Below are 23,243 nucleotides of genomic sequence, written 5' to 3'. Positions count from 1 at the left end.
AAAAAAAAAAAAAAAGAAAGGTAAATACAAGCGTGTCTGTGTCTTTCCTGGTAGGAGGAGAGCCCACGCAGAAAGGTAAATACAAGCGTGTCTGTGTCCTTTCCTGGTAGGAGGAGAGCCCACGCAGAAAGGTAAATACAAGCGTGTCTGTGTCCTTTCCTGGTAGGAGGAGAGTCCACGCAGAAAGGTAAATACAAGCGTGTCTGTGTCCCATCCATCTACTCACCCACCGCTGAACATGGGACACCAAACAGCATGTGGAAAAGGTGAGCACACCTGTAGACCCAGCACTTGGGATACAGAAACAGGAGGATTGCCACACGTATAAGTGTAGTCAAAGATACATATAAGTGCCAACCTCACCTATGGAGTAAGATTTTGCCTCACAAAACACAAAAGTCATGACAGAATTAGAACGGGAAAAACAAATTAACTTTCCGTCCTCTTTCATAAGGCATCTCCATTACCTGCATTCAACCTTCCCTTACCTCTTACACTTAGCCTTTCTTGTTATACTGTACCCACATGTACATTGATGTACGTATATACACAAAGTTATTGGGCATGTGTATTTCTTTTTTGAAAATGGTATTTTTGGTTCATTTGCTCATTTGTTGATTGTCAATTTTATTTCCTTGGTATTTAAGTTCTTCAATTCTTTGAATATTCTAGACAATAGCCCAGTGTCAATATGCAGCTGGTAAAAACTTTTAACCGTTCTGCCAATGGTAAATGCCTTTAATCCCAGTACTCAGGAGGTAGTGGCAAAAAGTTCTATGCCAGCCTGGTGAGTTCCAGGATAGGTAAGGCTACAAAGAGACACTATCTCAGAAAACCAAAAAGAAAAAAAAAAAAGAGAAAGGAGGAGGAAGAAAAAGAAACATTATCATGTTTTGGACTATTAGTGCTATTGTTTCCTTTGACTTTGGAACAAGTCTAAGAATAGAGTCCTGGGAGGGGAATTCTCAGTGCTTGCTAGAAAACTCTATGAAAACAAGACAAAAGTCTGTGTGGTGGTTTGAAAAAACAAAAAATGGTCCCCAAAGGGATTGGCAATATTAGAAGGTGTGGCTTGTTGGAGGAAGTGTGTGTCCATAGAGGCAGGCCTTGAGATCTCACATATACTCAAGCCATGCTCAATGTGTCAGACCTCTTCTTTCTGCCTGCAAGTCAAGATGTAGCAATTCTCAGCTCCTTCAGCAGCACCATGTCTGCCTGCCACTGCCATGTCCTGCCAAGATGCTAATGGACCAAACCTCTGAACTGTGAGCCACCCAATTAAATGTTTTCCTTTATAAGAGTTGCTGTGGTTATATCTCTTCACAGCAATAGAAACCATAACTAAGACAGTCTTATGACCTCAGTTTCTTCAAAAACACAAAATTGTTCTTGATATGTGCGTTCATGCCTCTCCCAGGTATATCAGATAGGAGTGAGTTTACTTTAATTGATTATTCATTACAATTAACTATTGTTATTTATTTATATATCTCTATGGAAAAACATATTTTTGCAATATGTGGCTTGTCCTTATGACTGTATACTTTACTCATGGAATTCTTTTTTTTTTAAATATTTGTTTATTATGTATATAATATTCTGTCTGTGTGTATGCCTTTGGTAATGTCACTGGCTGATAAAGACCACCCAAAGATCAGCTTTGGACTAAAAATTGCTCAGGACAATTTCAAGTCAGCTAGCTGAGATGGTCCAGACTCATGCACTTCTCCAGCCAGGACTTCAGATAAGGACTACACTTTCCCATTATGGAGGGACTAGGAAAATATAACATAGCTAGCTTTCTCAGGACTTGATCATTAATTTACTTTTCTCAGTGTCCCCTAGAGATGTCACCACCCACCCAAACAGTAGGAAGCAATATAAAGAACATAATACCCACATTTCCAAGAGGTGGGATGGATGGCTATTAGTCACCCAATAGGTTATAAATATTACTCATCATTTAGGAGGATGGGTTACAATTTGCTATTGGTAATGGCCAGAAAAAACATTAAGCAAAGAATATAAGATTCAGGGATCTCCTTTTAAAAAGAAAAAAGGGGGATATACAAATGATAGGATAAAATGGTTGATGAATGAATCTACTATTAAACTAAAAGAGCAACTACCAGTCTTAAATATTTTACATTGGTATAGATTTCTGTATATTGATACAAATTTAAGGTTATTTTTGCTATACTGTATATATTTTTCTACTCTTGTTTAAGATATTTTAGTATATTGATATGATATAATTTTAAGTTTAATTTTGTTAGAATATATGTTTCAATTCTTGTTTAATGTATTGTACCTATGCAGCTCATTTAATAATGTAATGTAAATATCTAGTCCTTAAAAGTTATTATTACAAACTATTTAGGATGATAAAGAAATGCAGATTGGTAGTCACCTATTATACTCAAACTTATTGTTATATAGGGTATGTTTTCAAGGTCAAACATATATAATAATAGGTGCTCTTCAACACTTTATAGAGCTACAGAATATGGCATTTAAGATGCCTTAATAATATAAGGCTTTAGCTGGGCAGTGGTGGTGCACGCCTTTAATCCCAGCACTCGGGAGGCAGAGGCAGGCGGATCTCTGTGAGTTCGAGACCAGCCTGGTCTACAGAGCTAGTAGGCTCCAAAATCACAGAGAAACCCTGTCTCGAAAAACCAAAATAATAATAATAATAATAATAATAATAATAATAATAATAATAATATAAGGCTTTGTATGATGAGACACGCCTACTCCTAGCAGCACCAATCTACTTCAGAAAAGATGATGGGCATTGAAGAAACTCCACATGGAGTTTACTTCCTTTTAGCAAAAGTTAGTAACTGAGCAAGAAATGGCCCTTTTCTCAACTGCTGACAGTATGTTCACCAGATTGTACAAGCAGGACACAAAAGAAAGTGACTGCCAAACTTTACCAAAACAAGGCAGGACAGTCCTTCAAAATTTCTGCTTCACATTAGTCAGATATTCTAGGCCTGTCAGCCAAAGATGGATACCCCAACATTACAGAGGAACCTTGGGTGACTGTCTAGATAGCCAGCTGTTTCTATCATTTCTTACTTACTTTTGGAAGCTGTCTGTTCTGTACTTCCTGTTTACTCAGGTAATATTATATCCTTCCTGGGTCACTGATGGTGTTAAAAACTAGATAGTTATAGCTAATAGTTTTCCTTGTTACAAAGTTCAGAAAAGAAACTAACAAAAGAGGTTTAAAGTGTGTAAGATTGAAAGACATAAAAAGATTGTTTGGGGCTGGTAATACAAGTTAAGATAGAAAGTGAATTAGGTAGAATGCTTTGGACTCACCAAGACAGGTAAGACAATGGAGTATTTTCTCTAAATTTGTCAAATGCAAATGGACTGGACATTGTGAACATAATTATTTCCTGAAATTTGTTCTTATTATATACATAGTTTTACTATGTTAGAGTTAAAACCTTCCCTTTTTATTTAGAGAAAAGGGGGGAAATGTGTGATATTTTGATTGCATTTAATAATAGAGTTTGCTTTGAATCAGAGGGTAGAGCTAACCACTAGCTGACCAAAATTAATTAGGGAGGTTTTGGAGGACTGAGGACAGAGATAAGTAGTAAGGCAGGGCTGAGAGAGGACCTCAGTCCTTTTGGATGGAGAAATGAAAGAGACAGAAGGTCACTGGTGCCTTCTCTGCCATTTCTCTGATCATTCATTTTCTTACCCTAATATTTGACTGCCAAATTAATTGATAAAGAATAATTAGATCATCATCATATGGGTTTGGGGGTGCAAGTGTTCATGGAGAACAGAGGCATTAGTTCCCCTTAACCTGGATTTACAGGTGGTTTTAAGATAGTAAAGTTTTCTGGGAATTAGACTTGGGTCTTTTATAAGAACAGTATATGCTTTTAACTACTAAGCTATCTCTCCAGTTCAATGTTCTAAATCCTAACATGAAAACATTTAAAGTCTTGATCAAAGTGTATATATATGGCTGGATACCTTAGAAACTTCATATATCTACAGATAAAAATATGTACATTTAATGAATCTTTAAATGAATCATAAACCACTAAATAAATCTTTTATGCACTGATATAAAAAGACAGCCACAGATTCTGATTTAAATTTTTAAAAAAAGTTCCAGCAGTGGGCAGGGTGCTGCAAACCAAAATCTCTAATAGTCAAAGGGCTAGTGCAAAAGTATGAAGAAGTTAGAGCCTGCCTGGTTTGAAAAGCTCAAGGACAATTTGAGTTACATAACGAGACTCTGTAAGAGAAGAGCGGGAAGAAAAGGGAGGAATCCTGTTTCTGTTTCATTAAAATATATAAATGTGGGCCAATGAGATGGCTCAGCAGGAAAACATGCTTGTCGTACAAAGAGAGGACCTGCCGGGCGGTGGTGGCACACGTCTTTAATCCCAGCACTCGGGAGGCAGAGGCAGGCAGATCTCTGTGAGTTCGAGACCAGCCTGGTCTACAGAGCTAGTTCCAGGACAGGCTCCAAAGCCACAGGGAAACCCTGTCTAGAAAAACCAAATGCAGTTGTGACCTCAGCTTTCCTACCATGAGATGAGTGCCCCCTCTACGGAGTGGATGGGGGAATTAGATCAGGGGTGGGGGGAGAATAGAGGGGAACTGGGGTTGGTATGTAAAATGAAAAAAAAAAATTTAATGGAAAAAAACTGTTTATACTTAAGATTTTATGATCTTTATTTAGTAAAGAGGAATAATAATTATTTCAGCACTACTGCAAACAAAAATGATTACAAATACGGGACTAAGTTTTCAGAAGGCATGAAATGGTAACAAACTCAGTTTTTCAAATAATAGAAGACTATGTCATAATGCCCACATACCACTCAGTGCTCCAACTGCTCCAAAATTCAAGGATTTCCCATCCATTATGCTTGCGTCGCACTCGATTTCTCCTAGGAGATTCAGATTAGATCCCATTCCTGCATTTGTAAACGGAGAATCCTGAAAGCAAAAATGAATTTAAATACTATTAGTCTTAAAAAAGAATTAATGTCAATCCTTCATAAACCCTCCAAAAACTAGAAGGTAAGGGAATACTTTCTAAGACTCAGGCAATGTCAGTACTTCTCTGATGACAAAGGACAAAAATATTATGACCAAAATTAGAAAAATATTAGAGACCAATATACTTTATACTTTGTACATGCTAACATCAAAATCATTGAAGAAACAAAAGCAAACCAAATCCAGCAGAATATAAACAAGTGTTTATATCATGAACAAGAGGGATCTCAAGAAACAAGTCGGATTTAATATCTAGAAAAAAAATCAATCAAAATACATGTTAATAAAATAGGCATGTCAGGAGATATAGGGAAGACATTTAACAAACTACTAAACCCTTTTATAAAAACAATAAAAAAAAAACACTAAGTAACCTAGAAACAGAAACCAATATCCTTGCCATGATAAAGGAAACCTAAAAAAGTCCAGCTAATATTGCAAAATGGGGAAAAGGGGAAATCCTGAATAATTTTCCCTGAAAATTATCAAAAATTATAAAAAAAATTATCAAAACACAAGAGAAATATCTGTTCTCACTACTTCTTATTCAACAAGATGCAAGGAAATCACAGCACGACAATTAGGCAAGGAAAAGATATAAAGAGCAACTAAACTAGAAAGAATCAAGTATCGTCTCTTTTAAAAAGAGAGAGAGAGAGAGAAAGAAAAGTCAACATAATCTTTTCAGCATGTGTTACCTGTACAAAATAATGGGTTATGACAGGCCATGTAGCTTGAGCTACATGAGACCCTGTCTCCAAAGGATAAGAAAAATGTTAAAATAGGGCCATAATGAAAATAAGTTTATGGAATCTGGAATGGTGACTCGTGCTTAAGAGCACTTGTTGCTCTTGCAGAAGTCCCAGGTTAGATGCCTAGCACCAACTTGGTGCTTCACAATGACTCGCAACTCCTGTCATTGGAAAGGCTTTCCTCCATAAGTTAGGGCTGTAGGCAAGCCTATACCTGTAGGCATTTTCTTAAATAGTAATTAATGGGGGAAAGCTCAGTCCATTCGGGGGTGCCATTCCTAGGCAGCTGGTCCTGGGAGAAAGCAGGATAACCAAGCCATAAAGACTAAACTGTTCCTGCCTCCACGTTCCTGTCATGTTTGAGTTCCTGTCCTGATTTCCTTCAGTGATGAACAGTTGTAAGAGAGCAGAAGCCAAATAAACCCTTTCCTCCCCACGTTGCTTTGGTCATGGTGCTTTATCACAGCAATAGTAACTATGAGACAAATCTAACTAACTAAGACAGTGTACATCACCACAGTCATCTGACTTCCTAATCTTTATTATTAATCTGCCCCACAGAGCATAAGCCCCTTTATCTTTTCAGGGGTTTTATTCCAGAGTTAAAAACAATGTTTCATCCACACATGGTAAAAACTTGTAGAATGACTGAATGGAAGCTAATTATAACTAGGTAAAATAGAATAATTAATATTGTGAACCCCTTGAGCCAGCTAGATAATAATTCTTGCATGGCATTCTTACAGAGAAACTCAAAAAAAAAAATAGCAATATCCCTTTGAAAAGCAGGACAGAAGAAGCACCAAGCCAGGATCTATTCTCCTAACATGACAAGGAAGCTTTTCCTACAGTAAATCTGGCAGCTTCCAGCCAAGGCAAGGAGCCACAACACATACTTTTTCACTAAAAACCACAAGCTGCATTACCCACTTAGTATCCTTTGATAAAAGCAAAAAATAAAGACAGTTTGCACAGTTACAGGGTATACCATACCTTGAGAGATTCATTGTGTGACTTCTATTAACACCTCTTACAAATGCAAACAATTAAGTTTTCAAATATACAAAAACAAAACTAGCATAATATAAAATCATTTTGCATAAAATGATGCTATCTGTCCAGTCTCTTTTATTCCTGTTAGATTATGTCAGAGGTCTACTGACAGATCACTAATATATTAGTGTTCACACTGTCTCAAGTGCAAATGCAACAAGCACATCATAAGGTGAATGAGACATGGGAGAATATACATTTTTATCCATACATGATTAAGTATTCCATTGAAATGATTTAATTACTGCCTCCAATGACAAGCAAGTGATTGATCTTAAAGTAACAAGTGGGAAATAGTCTTAAAACAAACTTTCATGAATCTTTCTAGGTAAGAGTATTAGGGTACATAAATATAGCTCAGTGACATAAAACTTGCCTAGCATATACAAGACCCTGAATTTGATCCCCAGTATACAAAAAAAGTAATAAAAATGGGTGCTTTTCCTTCACAGGAATTCTTCGAATTCAAATGAGAAAAATGCAGCTCCAGACTAGTCTGAGCTACATAGTGAGATCCCATCTCAAGCGAGGAGGGCAGGGGGATGAACAAAAACTTTAAAAAATGAAGTATGCCTATCTTAGCCAAAACTATGCCAAGAATTATTACCTCTCTGTTATTTCCTTATTGGTTCATAATATCTGCAGGATGAAGAGTGGCGAATGAAACTAAGTTATGACAAAAACAATCTACACACACAATTCAAGGACATATTTAACAATCAATTAAGCTCAAATTTTCAAGAACTAAATGATTGAAGGTTTTCCACTTAAATTCCTTTATGTTAATATAGGTTAGCATTCACTCATTCAACAAATATTTATTGGCTGCCTAGTGCCAGACAATTCTTTTGCTGTAAAAGGTCAGATATATTAAATGATTCAGACTTGTGGACCACACAATGCTTTAGCTACTCAACTGCCACTGAGGGACAGAAGCAGCCAGAAAAAATACACAAATGAGTGAGCAAGGCTGCATCCCAAAGAAGTTGCAGTTTGTACCCTGGAATTTGAATTTCATATAATTTTCTAATATCATGAAATATTAGTTTCCTTTTGATTTTGTTTCAATCATCTTAAAAACTAAAAACCATTAAAAGTTTACAGAACATCAGAAATAGGCAAAGAGCCCATTTGGCTTTTTGACCCATTTGTTAAACAGTGAGTAAATCTTAGGGCTTATAGCAATACACAAAACAGAATACAGTCTTCCCGACAAGAAGCCTCAGTCTCGGCTATAGGAGGCAGATGCCTTCAGCAGCAGAGCACATGCTTAACACTGTCAAGGCCCTGGGTTCCACACTCAGTACCAAAAAAGGGGAGAAGTTGGTAGGGTGGGAAGGTAAGGAAATAGATATTCTTTGGTATCTGAAGTGGGTTTAAGTTTCATAAAAACCCCACCACCAGACTGGGTTACACAGTGAACTATCTCAAAAAATCAAAAATAATGTGAAGCATAATGGCCCATGCATATAATCTTAGCACTCGTGAAGGTGAAGCAGAAAGAGCTCCATGAGTTCAAAAACAGCTTGGCTACATAACTAAAATAATATAGTTGTTACATTAAGGAATGACAAGAAAAACTACATGTTCATTACAGATGCAAATTTCAGTTGGAATGTTTTTGATCTGCACCTACAAAAATTGAGAAAACATGACTATGTAGACTGATGATAAATTGGATGGCATAACATACAACAATAAATATAATAACGCAAATCTAAATAAAATAGAAGATAGGTAACAGTCAGAAAGATAAACAGGGGAGTCAAGTAAGCCAGAAAGGTATCCACAGTTTAGTTTTTATTTTGTTTCTTCTGACATTATTTCAGACTTAAACCTACAGTATAAACCAATATCCAAGAGAGAACAAGATGGTTCAGTGCGTAAAGACACCTGCCATCACGTCTGTCAACCTGAGTTCAATAAATAGATCCACGTGGTGGAATGAGAGAACTGACCTCACAAGCAGCCTGCTGACCTGTAGATGCCATGGCACATGTGTGTTAATGCACATAATAAAATAAAAAAGGTAGTTTAAATTTCAAGTAATCCAATAACCAGAATATATACAGTTCTTCTACAACCATGAAGGATCAGAAAATAAAAATTATAAATCAGCATAAAACATGAAGTGACATCAACAAGTATTTTTCCCAAGACATACAAATGGCCTACAAACACGTAAAAGTATGTTGGACATCATTTCTATTAGGGAAATAAAGAAACAATGATGAAGTACTGTAGAGGTAGTTTGAATGTAATTGGTCCCCATAAACTCATACGGAGTGGCATTATTAGGAGGTGTGGCTTTGTTGGAGTAGATGTAGCCTTATTGGAAGAAGTGTGTCACTGTGGAGGCAGGCTTTGAGGTTTCATATGCTCAAACAATGCCCAGTGTCTCAGTTTACTTCCTGTTGCCTTTGAATCAAGATGTAAGAACTCTTAGCTCCTTCTCCAGCATCATGTCTGCCCGCATTCTGCCTAGCTTACCAACGTGACAATAATGAACTAAAACTTTGAATTGTGAGCAAGCCGCTCCAATTAAATGTTTTCCTTTATAAGAATTTCCATGGTCATTGGAAATTCTCCACAGCAAAAGAAACCCTAAGACAGGTACCAATTCTCATTCACAAGGATAGCTTTAGTGACAAGGGCGGGGGAGGGTGGGACGGACCATAATAACTTGGATGCAAAGCAATTCTCACACATTGTTACTACGATGAAAAATGGTTCATTCTGTAGTTATGGAAAACAGCTTAATAGTTGCATAAAAAGTTCAATGTAGAATTAACACACGACCCAGAAAGTCTATGTATAGGTAAATATCCAAAGAAACTAAAATTAAGTTTTCAATATCTGTACAGGTGCTATTCACAGCAAGGGTATTCCCAATAGTCTAGAGGTGGAAACTGCCCCTATTCAACAGTGAATTAGTGGATAAAAGTGCTGTGGCATGCACAACAATGCTGACTAGGTCTGCAGAAAGAAGAATGGAGTACTGACAGATGCTGCAGTGTGGAAGTCTCAAAAGCATTGTACTTAAGTGGGAGGGTAGGCACAAAAGCTATGATTTAAGCTGTATGAATTATTCAGAAAAGATACTTTCATAGAGAGAAACAACAGACTATGAGTTGTCATCAAATAGAAGACAAACAAATAAAGAGTAACTGCCTAAGGGGTATGAGGATTCTTTATAGAAATTTGGAACAAGATAGAAAATGGTATCTACAAAGCACTGTCAACATACTGTTATTAGTTTTTCAAGTTGTTATATGAACTTCACCTCAATTAAACATACAAAAGGAGACACAGAAGTACATATATTCAATGATTCTACATATGTCAAGCTCTGTAACTCACAAAATATTGTTAACCTAGTGTTATTGGGACTTTCTAGAGGGGCAGAAATATGTTTCCTGGTCCAGGTGCTATAGACAAAGGGCTATATTCACTCTGAAAAATTATCAGAGCTATTCATAAACAATAAACTTGATTATTTTCTAGTATATACACTATACTCAATAAACAACTTTAAAACCACAATACAAATTTCTTAGAATAAAACAACTAAAGTTTTTAAAGACTGTTACAACTGTGGATCCAATCAGTCTTTCTGCTCAAAATAAAAGAATCATTAAGTGAAATTCTCCATTCTCCCACTCCAAAGAGCCCCATTTGGAACATATGCGTTAAATCTAAGGTTCCTTTATTTTTAATAAGCTACTACACATTACTCTGTCAGAGCTGGATCATACTGTCACTCTGAGAAACTCATTTCAGTGACTCGCTAAGCTGCTTAACTTAGGCCATTTTCAGAAAGTTTGTAGTCTATCAACATTAACACATAGCAAATAAATAGCAAAAAGCTACACAACAACAACTATAAAACACTGAAAAGGCTATCTCTGTAGTAGCAGGATTCACCCTACATTAGAGAAAGATGTGAATCAGAACAAAGAGTAAAATGGGAATGACTAGGGTAGGTAAACATAAAGTTTCCTAGGCAACCATTAGTATATTGCATTAAGTACTAACATCTTTTCTTTTCTTTTTTCTTTTTTCTTTTTTTGTTTCCTCGAGACAGGGCTTCTCTGTAGCTTTGGAGCCTGTCCTGGAGCGATCTCTTGTATACCAGGCTGGTCTTGAACTCACAGAGATCCACCTGCTCTACCTCCCGTGGGCCACCATGCCTGACTTTTGCTTAATTTTGTTTTGTTTTCTTTTCAGTAAAAGAATGAAGATATGATAAATGGTGACGGAAGCTTCTTTAGAGGAGGTTAGCAAAACAAAGATGGAAATGAAGGCAATGTATTTGGACTTACAGTACATTTTTCACCAAAAATACTCAGTGCAATACTTTACTCCAGGGACTCAAAGGGAATAAAGAATTTGGTTCAAGCTTATCTAGAGCACCAAGTACTTTGATCAGTTTTACCTGTAGCTCAAAACTCTACAGTGAGATATACTTGGTTAATGGTTCAAACTGCTGCAATTGGTGTTTTTGAAAAGCTGTTAGTTTGATTTGTAATTCATTTCAAAAGTAGTAAGCTACTTAAGTTTTGATAGAAATTCTATTTTTTTAATTTTTTCTTTAATAAATTTTTTTTTTCATTTTACTTACCAACCACAGTTCACCCTTTCTCCCCTCTACCCGCTCCCCCACCACCTTCCTCCACCTCACCTTCCCCCCATCCAACCCCCTATTCACTCCTCAGAATGGTCTCCCATGGGAAGTCTACAAAGTCTGGCATATCAAGCTGAGGCAGGACCAAACCCCTCTTCCTTGTATGATAGATGAGCAAGGTATTCCTCCATAGGGAATGGGCTCCAAACAGCCAATTCATGCACTGGGGATAAATCCTGGTCCCACTGCCAGTGGTCCCACAGACTGCCCAAACCACACAACTGGCACCCACATTCAGAGGGCCTAGTTCGGTTCTATGCAGGTTCCCCAGCTGTCAGTCCAAAGTCAATGAGCTCCCACCAGCTCAGGTCAGCTGTCTCTGTGGGTTCCCCCATCATGATCTTGATACCTTTGCTCATATAATCCCTCCTTCCTCTAAATTGGACTCCAAAAGCTCTCCTCAGTGCTTTGGTGTGAATCTTTGCATCTGTTTCCATCAATTACTGGATGAAGGTTCTATGGTGACAATTAGGGTGGTCATCAGTCTGATTTCAGGGGAAGGCCATGTCAGGCACCCTACCCTCTCCACTATCACTAGTAGTCTTAGCTGTGGTCATCCTTATGGATTCCTGGGAGTTTCCCCAGCACCAGATTTCTCCCTAACCCTATAATGACTTCCTCTATCAAGATATCTCTTTCCTTGCTCTCCCTCTCTGACCCTACCACAACTCAAACATACCATTCCCTCATATTTTCCTGCCACACCTTTCCCTTTCATCCACCCCACCTCCGTCCCACTACACTCCCAATTTACTCAGGAGATCTTATCTATTTCTCCTTCCAAGGGGAATCCGTCTGAAAACCAGTATGGTGGTATCTCAGAAAATAAGGAATCAATCTACCTCAAGACTCTTGGACAAATACCCAGAGGATGCACACTCACTCATACCACAAGGACATTTGTTCAAGCATGTTCATTGCAGTATTGTAATAGCCAGAACATTGAAACAACCTAGATGGCCCCCAGCTGAAGAATGGATAAAGAAAATGTGGTACATTTACACAATGGAGTATTATTCAGTGGTTTTAAAAAAAATGACATCTTGAAATTTGCAGGCAAATGGATGGAACTAGGAGAAAAAGCATCATCCTAAGTGAGGTAACCCAGACCCAGAAAAACACAGTATGTACTCATTCATGAGTGGATCTTTGATGTAACAAAAAGGCTAACCAGTCTACAATACACAACCCCTAAGAAGCTAGGTAACAAGGAAGACACTAAGACAAATTCTTTTCACAACAATTTTCGGCCTCTAAGAGCATCAAACTACTACCAAACTATCAATTCATTTTCTTGGCCTTTATAACAAGGTTAATTTGACATTTCAATCCAAGATTATTTTCAGCTATACCCTGAACTAAAATACTGTTAGTCACACTCAGAACCTCAAGGGCCAGCTGTCATTCAGCTCTGGCAGACTGTAGCTCTGAGAAAGGCACACTCCATTTGGCAAGATCTATTTTCTACTTTAAACAGAAATTTTAAATCCATGTTTTATATGATTCTCTTAACATTTAAATGTTTACAACAAATTTCAAATTTTTAAAGATTTATTTAATGTGTATGAATGCTTTGCCTGTACGTAAGTGTGCCATGTGCATACAGTGCCATGGAGGCCAGAAGGAGACAACAGATCTCCTTGATCTGTGCTTTGAGCTGTCATGATGGTGACTGGAATCTAACGTAGGTCTTCTGCAAGAGCAGTAAGTGATCTTAACCACTGAGCCACCTCTCTATCTCCCTCTGGTATACAGATCCATCCATACACATTTGTGTGTTTTCTTCTTTTTAACTTTCAACATTTTATAAAGGTTCAGGTCCCATGCTTCTGCAGAAGTAGTATCTTAAACTTTAAATAACTGAGGTCATTCTTTCAGGATTCTCTGGAAGTTCTCAGAGAAAACTATTATAAAACTCTGAGTTTGGCCCCTCCCAGATTTCTGTTTCTTGGTCCAACATGCCTTCCTCCTATCTGGCATTCCCCATGAAGTCTTGACAAGAACTCAGCCAATGAAGGTACCATACCACTGAACTTCCAGACACTTGAGTTCTATACTTTCTCTAAGAAGTTCAGTTTCTGCTATTTCATTACAGTGGGAAAAGGCTAATTCAATAATCAACTCAGATGTCTGTGGTGTGAGATAATCCTCTGGATGCTGTGAATAAGTATTACTCTCATTGGTTAATAATAAAGCTGATTGGCCTATAGCAATGCAGGATAAAGTTAGGCAGGACAATCAAAACTAAGGATTTGGAAGATGAAGGACAGAGTCAAGGGAGATGCCAACTAGCTGCCCAAAAAACAAGATGCCAGAGGACTGGTAAAGCCATCGGCTGGGTAGCAATACACAGATTAATAAAAAATAGATTAATTTAAATGTAACAGTTAGTAATAAGCCTGAGTTATCAACCAAGCATTTTGTAATTAATATATATACCTCTGTGTATTTATTTGCGACTAGGCAGTCAGAATGGGTAACCTCCATTTACATGTCTGCTCATACTCCTATACTGAACATCACAGTTAGTGGACTTGGGACTTGTCCTTCATCTTCTCTTTTAGTTTGCCAATTTACCAATTCTCTACATACTCTTTATGATAGATTTGATGGGTGTAAGTCTGCAAATTGTTCTGTCCTTTGTTCAATTCTAAAGGAACAGTAAATGAAAATACAATAAAACTTTTACTTTCAATAAGTTTTATTGAACTGTGTTAGTCTTCCTTTCCATGGTAAATAACTGACAAGGTAGGCAATGATAGGAATCTACATAGAGAAGTCACAAGAAGAATATGAACTTCCCAAAAATGTTAATGCAAACTGAACCCAAATGCAAGATTTTCAAAACTAAAACTAATTAAGGAGTGGGAATACAGTTCATACACTCACACACCTTGGGTTTAATTCCCAGTACCAAGACAAGGGATAAAAGAACAAGCCAAAAACACTGAAAAACTAAAGAATAATTAACTCCTATCTATTATCACAGGTTTACTGCGTGTGTTGAAAAGGCAGCTAAGATGTTCCTAGGATGCCTGTTCTTAGTCATTCTGTTTTTTAAAGATATTCATGAATATTCACTTTTATATCAATATTTCTATCAAAAAAACTTAGGCAGTTAAAAATAATGAAGACATACTTCACTACGGTACATACAAAGTGTGTTTGAAATGTTAGCAAACATCAGAATTTTAAGAGTAGAAAGCTAAAATATTAATGGACTTTGATAAAGCACCAAAGTTAGCCAGGAATTCACTAGGCACAACTCAAGTCTGTTTCATTCATGAATACTAAACAACATGGCATACTTTAAAAGAAGAGTTCCTAATGAAATCAGAAAACTTTCCGTCTTCATTCCATAACTCCTAACGACAGAGCAGTCTTTCTTTTCTGGCGAGCTCCCTTTCCTCTCTTCCTCAGGACATACTTGCAGATGCACTGGCTCCTTTACAGACATGCTAAGAGTTCTCGCTGTGGTTGATCAAAGCTGGAATGCCTGAGGAAATTACTCAACTAGACAGCCCGGAATTGCATCCAGCCAAATAGTTAGAATGCTCTACTTAAACATGTGTTAAAGTAATACCTTAGATGGACTGGATGTAAGTTGAGAGAACATTTGTCTACATCACACTCTGTGAATGCTAAAGTTTAATATTAGTGGCAGTTCATTTGCTAAAACTGTCTAAAAAACACTAGAAAAAAAAGCTCTTACAACCCTATTCTATGTAAGATCCTTTAAAAATGCTAGAAAAATTGTGATAAATGTTGATATTTGTTCATAAGAACATTTGCTAATCTGGCATAGTCTATTAAAAATACAATTATTTTCATTATTTAAAGTATTTTAGTAAAAACATTATACTTACCTTTTTATTATTAGTCTGCCTAATTTTCAAATAAACATAATATAATTATGCAGAAAAATGACATCATGGCAGTTTTTTTCCACATTTTTAACTGAAAGCCACAGAGCTACAGTACAAGAGTTACTTGTCAAACACAACAGAAACCTTTAAACTAAAATACTGGCTTCGAGACTTGCACATCTGAAAGAGTTTTAAAGTGTTTTCGTTGGACTCATTATTATGTCCAGGAGGAAGTTAGCACACACAGTACCTGAAACTGTTCTTTCCACATGAGCTACAATAAAAAGACAAATGCAGCTATTTCCCCAACCCTGCCAGACTTGGCGGTCACTTACACTTCCCTTCAAACTAAGTCATTATACCTTTTAAAAATGTTGACAATAATATGGAAAATATCACTCAAATAAAACTCACCAGGTCATGGAATTACAGCATTTACACCATCCTTCTTTCATGACATAGTCAAAATGGAGGCGGGGGAGAGAGCTAGTTTTTAAATCCTCTACTAACTATATTTGTTTTTATTAAAAACATTTCTACCCTACTACAAAATGTTGTTGACCACTATATATATGCTAGAAGAAGGAAATATAAGTGAATTTCCCACCCTGAATTCTGTAAGAAGCTTCGTGCACTGTATAGTGTTGATGCCCTGTGCCAAGAAATAGGAGGATACCAATTGTCATGAAATGTACAGATCATGTAAAGCCTAGATATGAAGTGAATATTGTTGCCAATAAATACTCCTTAGCAGTAGAAAAGACCAAAGAACTTTTGACAAGCAGAATGTTCACAATTTAAGTTGTTTTCTACAGTGTCATAAGATCCTTCAATGAAGTTCTCACATTAAAAATAAGACAAAAAACAGAGAAATAACAAAAAATTTTTGAATAATATTATAAATAATTTTGAAGCAAGATTTATATGATACTCTTGAGAGCCTTAAAAATTATGTGCCACATTTCTTCATTCTTTCCTGGATTCTGAATTAAGATTGAATTTAAGAAACAAACAAAAACTTTGCTTTTTAAGATAGGCTCTCACTATGTAGTTCTGGCAGTCCTAGAACTCACTGTGTAGACCAGGCTGGCCTTGAGCTCAGCAAGCTCTGCTTGTCTCTGCCTCCCAAGTGAAGGAGTTAAATCAGCGCACCACTACACCCATTTTTGGTGTTGTTTGTTTGTTTGTTTGTTTTGGATACACAAAAACTTAAAATCAAAGGGTAATATTCTGGAATTGGGGAGATAATTTACAAAACAGGTGTGGTGGCAGGAAAGATGGCACACACTACTCTTTCAGAGGACCTGAGTTCAACTACAAGAAATCACATTGGGTGAATCACAGCCAGGGACACCTGCACTCACAAGAACATGTAAATACACATAATTAAAAGTAAATCTCTGAAGCAAAACGAAGTCATGTGTGGCATCACTTGACACATGTGCCTGTAACCCTAGCATTGAGAGGCTGAGATCCTCTATCCTCAGTGAGCCAGAATAAGTGGCAGACCCTGCCTCAAAACAGAGTGGAAAGTATTACAGGAAAACACCTGCCTTCTGACCTTCACATATATGTACAAGCAAGCACTCAACACACACACAATTAAAAAAAAAATAAGGCCCCATGGCGAATTTTCTTGATTGATGATTGATATGAGAGAGCCCAGCTCACTGTGGGCAAATGCTACCCCTGCGCTGGTGGTCCTGGGTACTATAAGAAAGTAGGTTGTAACAGGCCATGGAAGAAGACAGTAAGCAACAGTCTTCTCCTCCATGGCCTTTGCCTCCAATTTCCTGCTCAGTTTGAGGTCCTGCCCTAGCTTCCTTTGACAATGGACTGTGATGTGGAACTGTATTCTGAAATAAACCCTTGCTTTTGTTCACAGTGTTTTATCACAGTAATTAAGACAAAAATTGGTAGCAGAAGTGGGGTGTTACTATGATAGACTTGGCCATGTTTAAGAGCGGATAGGATAGTGAAAGGACTTTGGACTGGGAAATCACTGAGTGTTCATAGCTAAACGGGCTGCTGTGAGAAGCTGAAAGATAGGAATGTTATTAAAGCTTGGCTTATGATGTTTCAGAGGGAAGTTTTGAGAATCGCTTAAAGACTATATGGGGGCTGTTTGATATTTTGAGTATTAAGACTGTATGGTTCTGGTCAGCTGGAGCTGAAATATCAGCTGTCATTCAGAGACTTAAACCTCTAAAGTGAAACCTTTGCTTCACAGGGGCAACTGATACTGGTCAGCTAGGGCTGAAGAGTCAGGTGTACTTAAGAAGGAACTGGCATAGATGAAGAGAAAAATACTTTCTGCAGAGTCAGCTAGAGAAGCTGTGGTCCAAACTTCTGAGGTACAAGGCTGTAGCTTGTGCTGGCAACTGAACTTGGTAATGTTAAAGTAAAGTCATACTGCTTTTGAAGGCACGAAGCTTGGAACTATGCATCACGGCTGGAATCTTTGATGAGAGGCCACTGGTGAAGATACAGAATCAAATGAAGTGGAAGACCCAGGACTGGAGGGGTTCTAGAAGGTTTGGTACTATGAGGCAAGGTCACAGTCCAGGGAGAGAGCCCAGGAGAAGGTACTGGTGGAAGTGTTACCTTGTTGCAGCATGTTGGAGATGAGACATCACCAAGGACAGCAGCAGCTATGAGATGGAAGCAGCTTTACTCAGCCTAGAAGACAAGTGGTGTGTGCTGGGAAATGAAGCCCTTTGGAGCACAGGTCCTAGATATATATATAGTGATATAGATATAAAGTGATATATATATGATGTCCACTATAGGAGTTTAATTTTAATTGATTTGATTGTACAAGTGCCTTGATTTTTCCCTTTTGGTATAAGAAAGCATTAAACTTATTTTTTTGTTTTACTTTGTTTTGTTGGTTTTAATTTTACTGAAGCCTATAGTTAAGAGACTTGGGAATTCTACAGAGACTTTGGATATTTTAGAAAAACTGTGAAATTTAAAAGAGATCTTGAATATTTTAAAAACACTGAATTGTAAAGTGTTTCAATTTTAAAGACTGGAACTTTTTAAAGTTGAAATGCTTTATATTGTTATATTAGTATTAACATGATATCTTAGGGACAAAACAGAAAAGTTATAGCTTAATAAGTGATGTGTTTGTGTGTCAAGTTGAAAAGAGATCAACTGTCCTAATTAGTTTTTTAGCAACTTGACACAAGATAGAATCATTTGGGAAGAAGTAACCTCAATTGAGAAAATAGCCTGACAGACTGGTCTGTGGGCAAGCCTCAGGGGCATTTCCATTTCCTTAACTGATCTGGGAGGCCCAGGTTACTGTGGGCAATGTCTTGCCTGGGCTGGCGGTCAGGATGCTATAAGAAAGCAGTCTGAGTAAACCATGGGGTGCCAGCCAGTAAACAGCACTCCTCCATGGCCTCTGCATCAGTTTCTACCTCCAGGTTCCTGTTTGAGTTCCTGCCCCGAATCCCTTCACTCACAGATTGTGCTATAGAACTGTAAGCTAAAATAAACTCCTTCTGCCACAAGTTGCTTTTGGTCACAGTGTTTTATCACAGCAAAAGGAACCCTGTAACTTAGGCCTATTTTTAATACCCAGCATACCCCTCCACCAAAGAATGCAGAGTCTATGGTTACACACAAATGAAACACGCAGAAAAGTTTCAGCTTCAATCCTTCACTAACAAAGGGGGAAAGTTGTAAAAACATAAAATTCTATAAGATTGATGTCTGACATCTCAGATTTTGCAGAAAAATGGATAGAGCTAGAAAACATCATTTTGAGTGAGGTAATCCAGACCCAGAAAGACAATTATCACATGTACTCACTAGGAAACATGATTTTGAGGGAGGTAATCCAGACCCAGAAAGACAATTATCACATGTACTCACTCATAAGTGGTTTCTAAACATAAAGCAAAGAAAACCAGCCCACAAATCACAATCCCAGAGAAACTAGACAACAATGAGGACCTAAGAGACATACATAGATCTAATCTATATGGGTAGTAGAAAAAGACAAGATCTCCTGAGTAAATTGGGAGCATGGGGACCTTGGAAGAGGGTTAAAGGGGAGGGGAGAGGAAGGGAGCGAGGCAGAGAAACATGTAGAGTTCAATAAAAATCAATAAAAAAACAAATAATTGCAATGTGGTGCAAAGTAAAATAAAAATTCAGATTTTCTTTTACCAAGAAAACAAAAAGACTGATGTCTGAAATGATAAATCAAGTAAGTACAAATACAGATGCAATGATTCAAAACAATAAAACTGCAATTCTCATAACCAATGAATCTAATTATATCCATGAATACTGAACCACAGCATATATTAGTCAAGATCAAATAAATTACTTCTACATAGTCAAAACACAGAAATATCACCAATTCTACAATCATACCATAGGTTGATTGAAACAGTTCAAAACTGAGTATCAAATGAAATATATTCTTAAGAGTAACAATGACGAGAGAAAAATGAAAACTCATACGTGAAGCTATATGCTTCTCAGAAACTGCTAGGTCTAGTCTTAGAACACATCCCCTTGACAGCTTCGGCCAAGAGGAAACATCTGATAAGGCCCATAGAGCACTTCAAGAATGGCTAGAAAAATAAAGAAAGTCTTCCTGTTCCCATCAGTACAAAGTAAATCATGACATGATCTGTAGTTAAATATTTTCACTTGGCTTCTGATACAGAGTAAAGTTAAAAGTAAAATCTAATAACTGTCTTGATTTTCTTCTTATTCTTTAAAAAAAAAAAGTGAGAGAAAAAAATATTGTTTTTCCCCAAGCATGTACTCTGTGCTAGAAAGCAGACATGATTTCTAGAGTCTTGGGAAGAGAGCAGCTGTACCTACCTAACGTGTAAACACAGTAAGTTACAAGTTGATTCTCAGTACTAAAGGCAAGAAACAGCATTAGTACTCCAAAAAGTGTTTTAAAAGAACGTAACTTACTTTGACCGTCCCAGACTAAGTGGGCTCTGTCTGATGCTTCTTTGTCTGCACAGGGCCACCCACAGCCTCTCTTCTAATTAAATCAAAGCTCTAGCAGCAGAGCAAGCAAACAAGGTGCCTCCCGTCTGTGTACAGCTCTTCAGGACACAGTTCCCTTGGCCAGAAGATGGAAATTCTTGGGAGAGGTGATTTTCTGCCTCTTCACAAGAAGAACACAGAGACTTGGCTGGATGCAACTCCATGAAGTGTAACGGTGTGTATACACCTCAAAAAATAAAACAAAAAATGCAGAGAAACATAAAGACTCCATAATAGCTGGAACACACAGAAATAATGAAGCACCACTGGAAATACTGCTAGAAAGACAGCACAGTCGGGGCTCGGAAATAACTGGCGACACCAACTATTTTAGAAGGAAAGGAAAGAACATCTCAAGTTAAAACTACAATTCCATGCAATGAATATACTGCAAGCACTAGGAGGAAAAAAGCAATCATTTGTTAAAGGCAAATCTTTTATTCCACATAAATAAAAAGCACAACTTCCCCCTCCCACATTACAACAAATAAAAGACAACATCAATGAAAAAGAAAACTTGGGCTTTGAAGAGCAGGAAATATAAATGCATCACCAACCACAGTACAGTTAGTGTGTGTGTGTGTGTGTGTGTGTGTGTGTGTGTGTGTGTGTGTGTGTGTGTGTAACTGCATCAGCAATGGAAGAGGACAGAGAACTGCTCCACCTGGAGACCAGGAGAACAAGAACACTGCAAAATGGAGGTTCTAATTTATTTAGACAATGTTCAACCTCTCTAACTAATGGAAATGATCAGATACCTTCTGATTGTTTTGTTTTTGGCCTTTACTAAACAACAACTGAGGGCTAAAGAGAGACTCAGCAGTTAAAAAGCTAGCAGTTGAAAAGCTGGGTATGGTGACACAAGCCTTTATTCCCAACATTCAGGAGACAGAGGCAGGTAGATCTGTGAGCCAAGATCAGCCTGATCTACAAAGTGAGTTCTAGGACAGCCAAGGCTACACAGAGAAACCTTGCATCAAAAGGAAAGAAAATAATAAAGCTAGCTGCTCTCCCAAAGGAAGGTTTCAGTTCCCAGCACCAACATCAGGTAGGTCCTAATTGCCACAATCTCCAGCTCAGTGATCTGATGCTTCTGGTCCCAGCCACCTGCCCTCACATGCACATACCCACATACAGCAACACACATACAGACACATGTAATTTTAAAAAGTCAATTTTTTAAAAGTTAAAAAATAAGACACTGAAGTAATGCACAGAACAGGTGACAGGAAACATCTGGGGCCCTCAAGCAAACACACTGATACATGTCAGTCCTCCTTAATGTACTGTCCATCCGGGTATGCCATACACTAACTACAAGCCACACCGTCTTCATGACCACTACACATTTCAAGCATCAGTAGGCTGCAGGTACTTTATTTCTCCAACACCTGAGACACATAGATAATTTCAGTCAGAAATGTACAATGCCCGAAGAAAGGAGTGTGGCCAATTCCTACAGGCGAACAGATACCTGATATGGGATCTCCCAACAATAGACTACTCAAAAGTGAATGGAATTCTCAAGTTCCTACAGGTGCATGTCATTGGTTCCTAGCATAAGAGGATATAAAGACACACACAAATGTATAAAAGTTTTAAATATAGTAACACAGTATAGTGATGCAAATATCTACTTTCTTCTTTACCTCAAAATACCAGCCATCTTGATAGGAAATCATGTCATAAAGAACTTCATGTTTCTAAGCAAGCAATCCACTGGACTGAACAAAGATTCAAAGACAAGAAACTGTGCCAAATGTATTCTCCATAAAGGACTTAATCCAGTGATTCTCAATCTTTCTAATGCTGTGACCCTTTTAATACAGTCCCTCATATTGTAGTGAGCTCCCAACCATATAATTATTTTCATTGTCACTTCATTACTGTAATTTTGCTATTTTGATGAATTGTAATGTAGATAACTGTGTTTTCTGGTGGTCTTATGTGACCCTAGTGAAAAGATCACTTGACACCCCCTATGAGGTTGTGACCCATAGGCTGAGTGAGAACCACTGATTTAAACAAAAAAATCAGTTTCAGATCTTTCCTTCTTCTAGGAAGCTTTTACAGATAAATCAAGTTAGCCAGAAAACTAAAACTTAAACAGAATATTTTGGCTATTTTCTTAAGCTGCTTGGCTTTCTTACTTGGTCCGCTTAGTTTCTGGTTTTGCTGTGGTGCTGAGGATCAAATGAAGACCTTGTGCACACTACATATGTGCTCCAGCACTGATCAGTACTCCCAGCCAAACAGAATGCTTTCAACAAAAGAGCCCGTATAATTTATCTTTGTAATATGAAATTTAAGTTAGTCTTAGCACTATTTTTTATTTAATTTTTATTTTTAATTAAGATATATATTACATCATTTTCTCTTTCCTTTTTCTCCAACTCCTCAAGTCCACCCCTCTTTTCAAATTCATAGTCTCTTTTTCATTAATTGTTATTGGTACACATATATAAACAAATAAAGGAAGAAACGGGAGTGATTATAATTGAGGCAAGCAAGCAAAGAATAATATAGTTTAGTATGCTGGGACCCCTATTTGATTTTGGGTTATGCACACACATACCTCTGTTTTTATATGCATTTAGAAGTCTAGTTCGCCTACCTGCCGGTACTGTAAACACATCTCTCTCCAAACAATGCATCTAGAAACCTTTAGTAACCATTAGAGTTAGACAATTTCTATTTAAATATACTGTCAACATACCCAGGTATAAAGAATAGAAGGGCCAGTGCAGCCTGAGTTGGTTTTAGATGCATGAGAGCAAGGCAAAAACTGTGTCCTCATTAACCCTATTTTGTCTTCTT

General features: G+C 37.5%; 1 protein-coding gene across 6 annotated transcripts in view; it reads right to left on the bottom strand.

Annotated features, from left to right (window-relative positions):
* The window catches only part of Tasp1 (taspase 1), a 221,528-nt gene that overhangs the window by 173,167 nt on the left and 25,118 nt on the right, over positions 1 to 23,243 (bottom strand). For 4 of the 6 annotated variants that reach the window (XR_003378538.1, XM_005365529.3, XM_026788509.1 and 1 more), the window contains one exon: positions 4,860 to 4,980. Coding sequence is in view for 5 of the 6 variants with exons in the window: in XM_005365529.3 (XP_005365586.1) it covers positions 4,860 to 4,980 (121 nt within the window). In the remaining variant the exon portion in view is untranslated. Of the gene's footprint in view, positions 1 to 4,859; positions 4,981 to 20,348; positions 20,614 to 23,243 lie in introns of all 6 variants that reach the window. The other 2 variants (XM_026788512.1, XM_026788511.1) reach the window with 1 other exon arrangement.

This window comes from Microtus ochrogaster, unplaced genomic scaffold (assembly GCF_000317375.1).
Source record: "Microtus ochrogaster isolate Prairie Vole_2 unplaced genomic scaffold, MicOch1.0 UNK3, whole genome shotgun sequence".
NCBI lineage: Eukaryota > Metazoa > Chordata > Mammalia > Rodentia > Cricetidae > Microtus > Microtus ochrogaster.
This window is presented reverse-complemented; position numbering and strand designations above follow the sequence as displayed.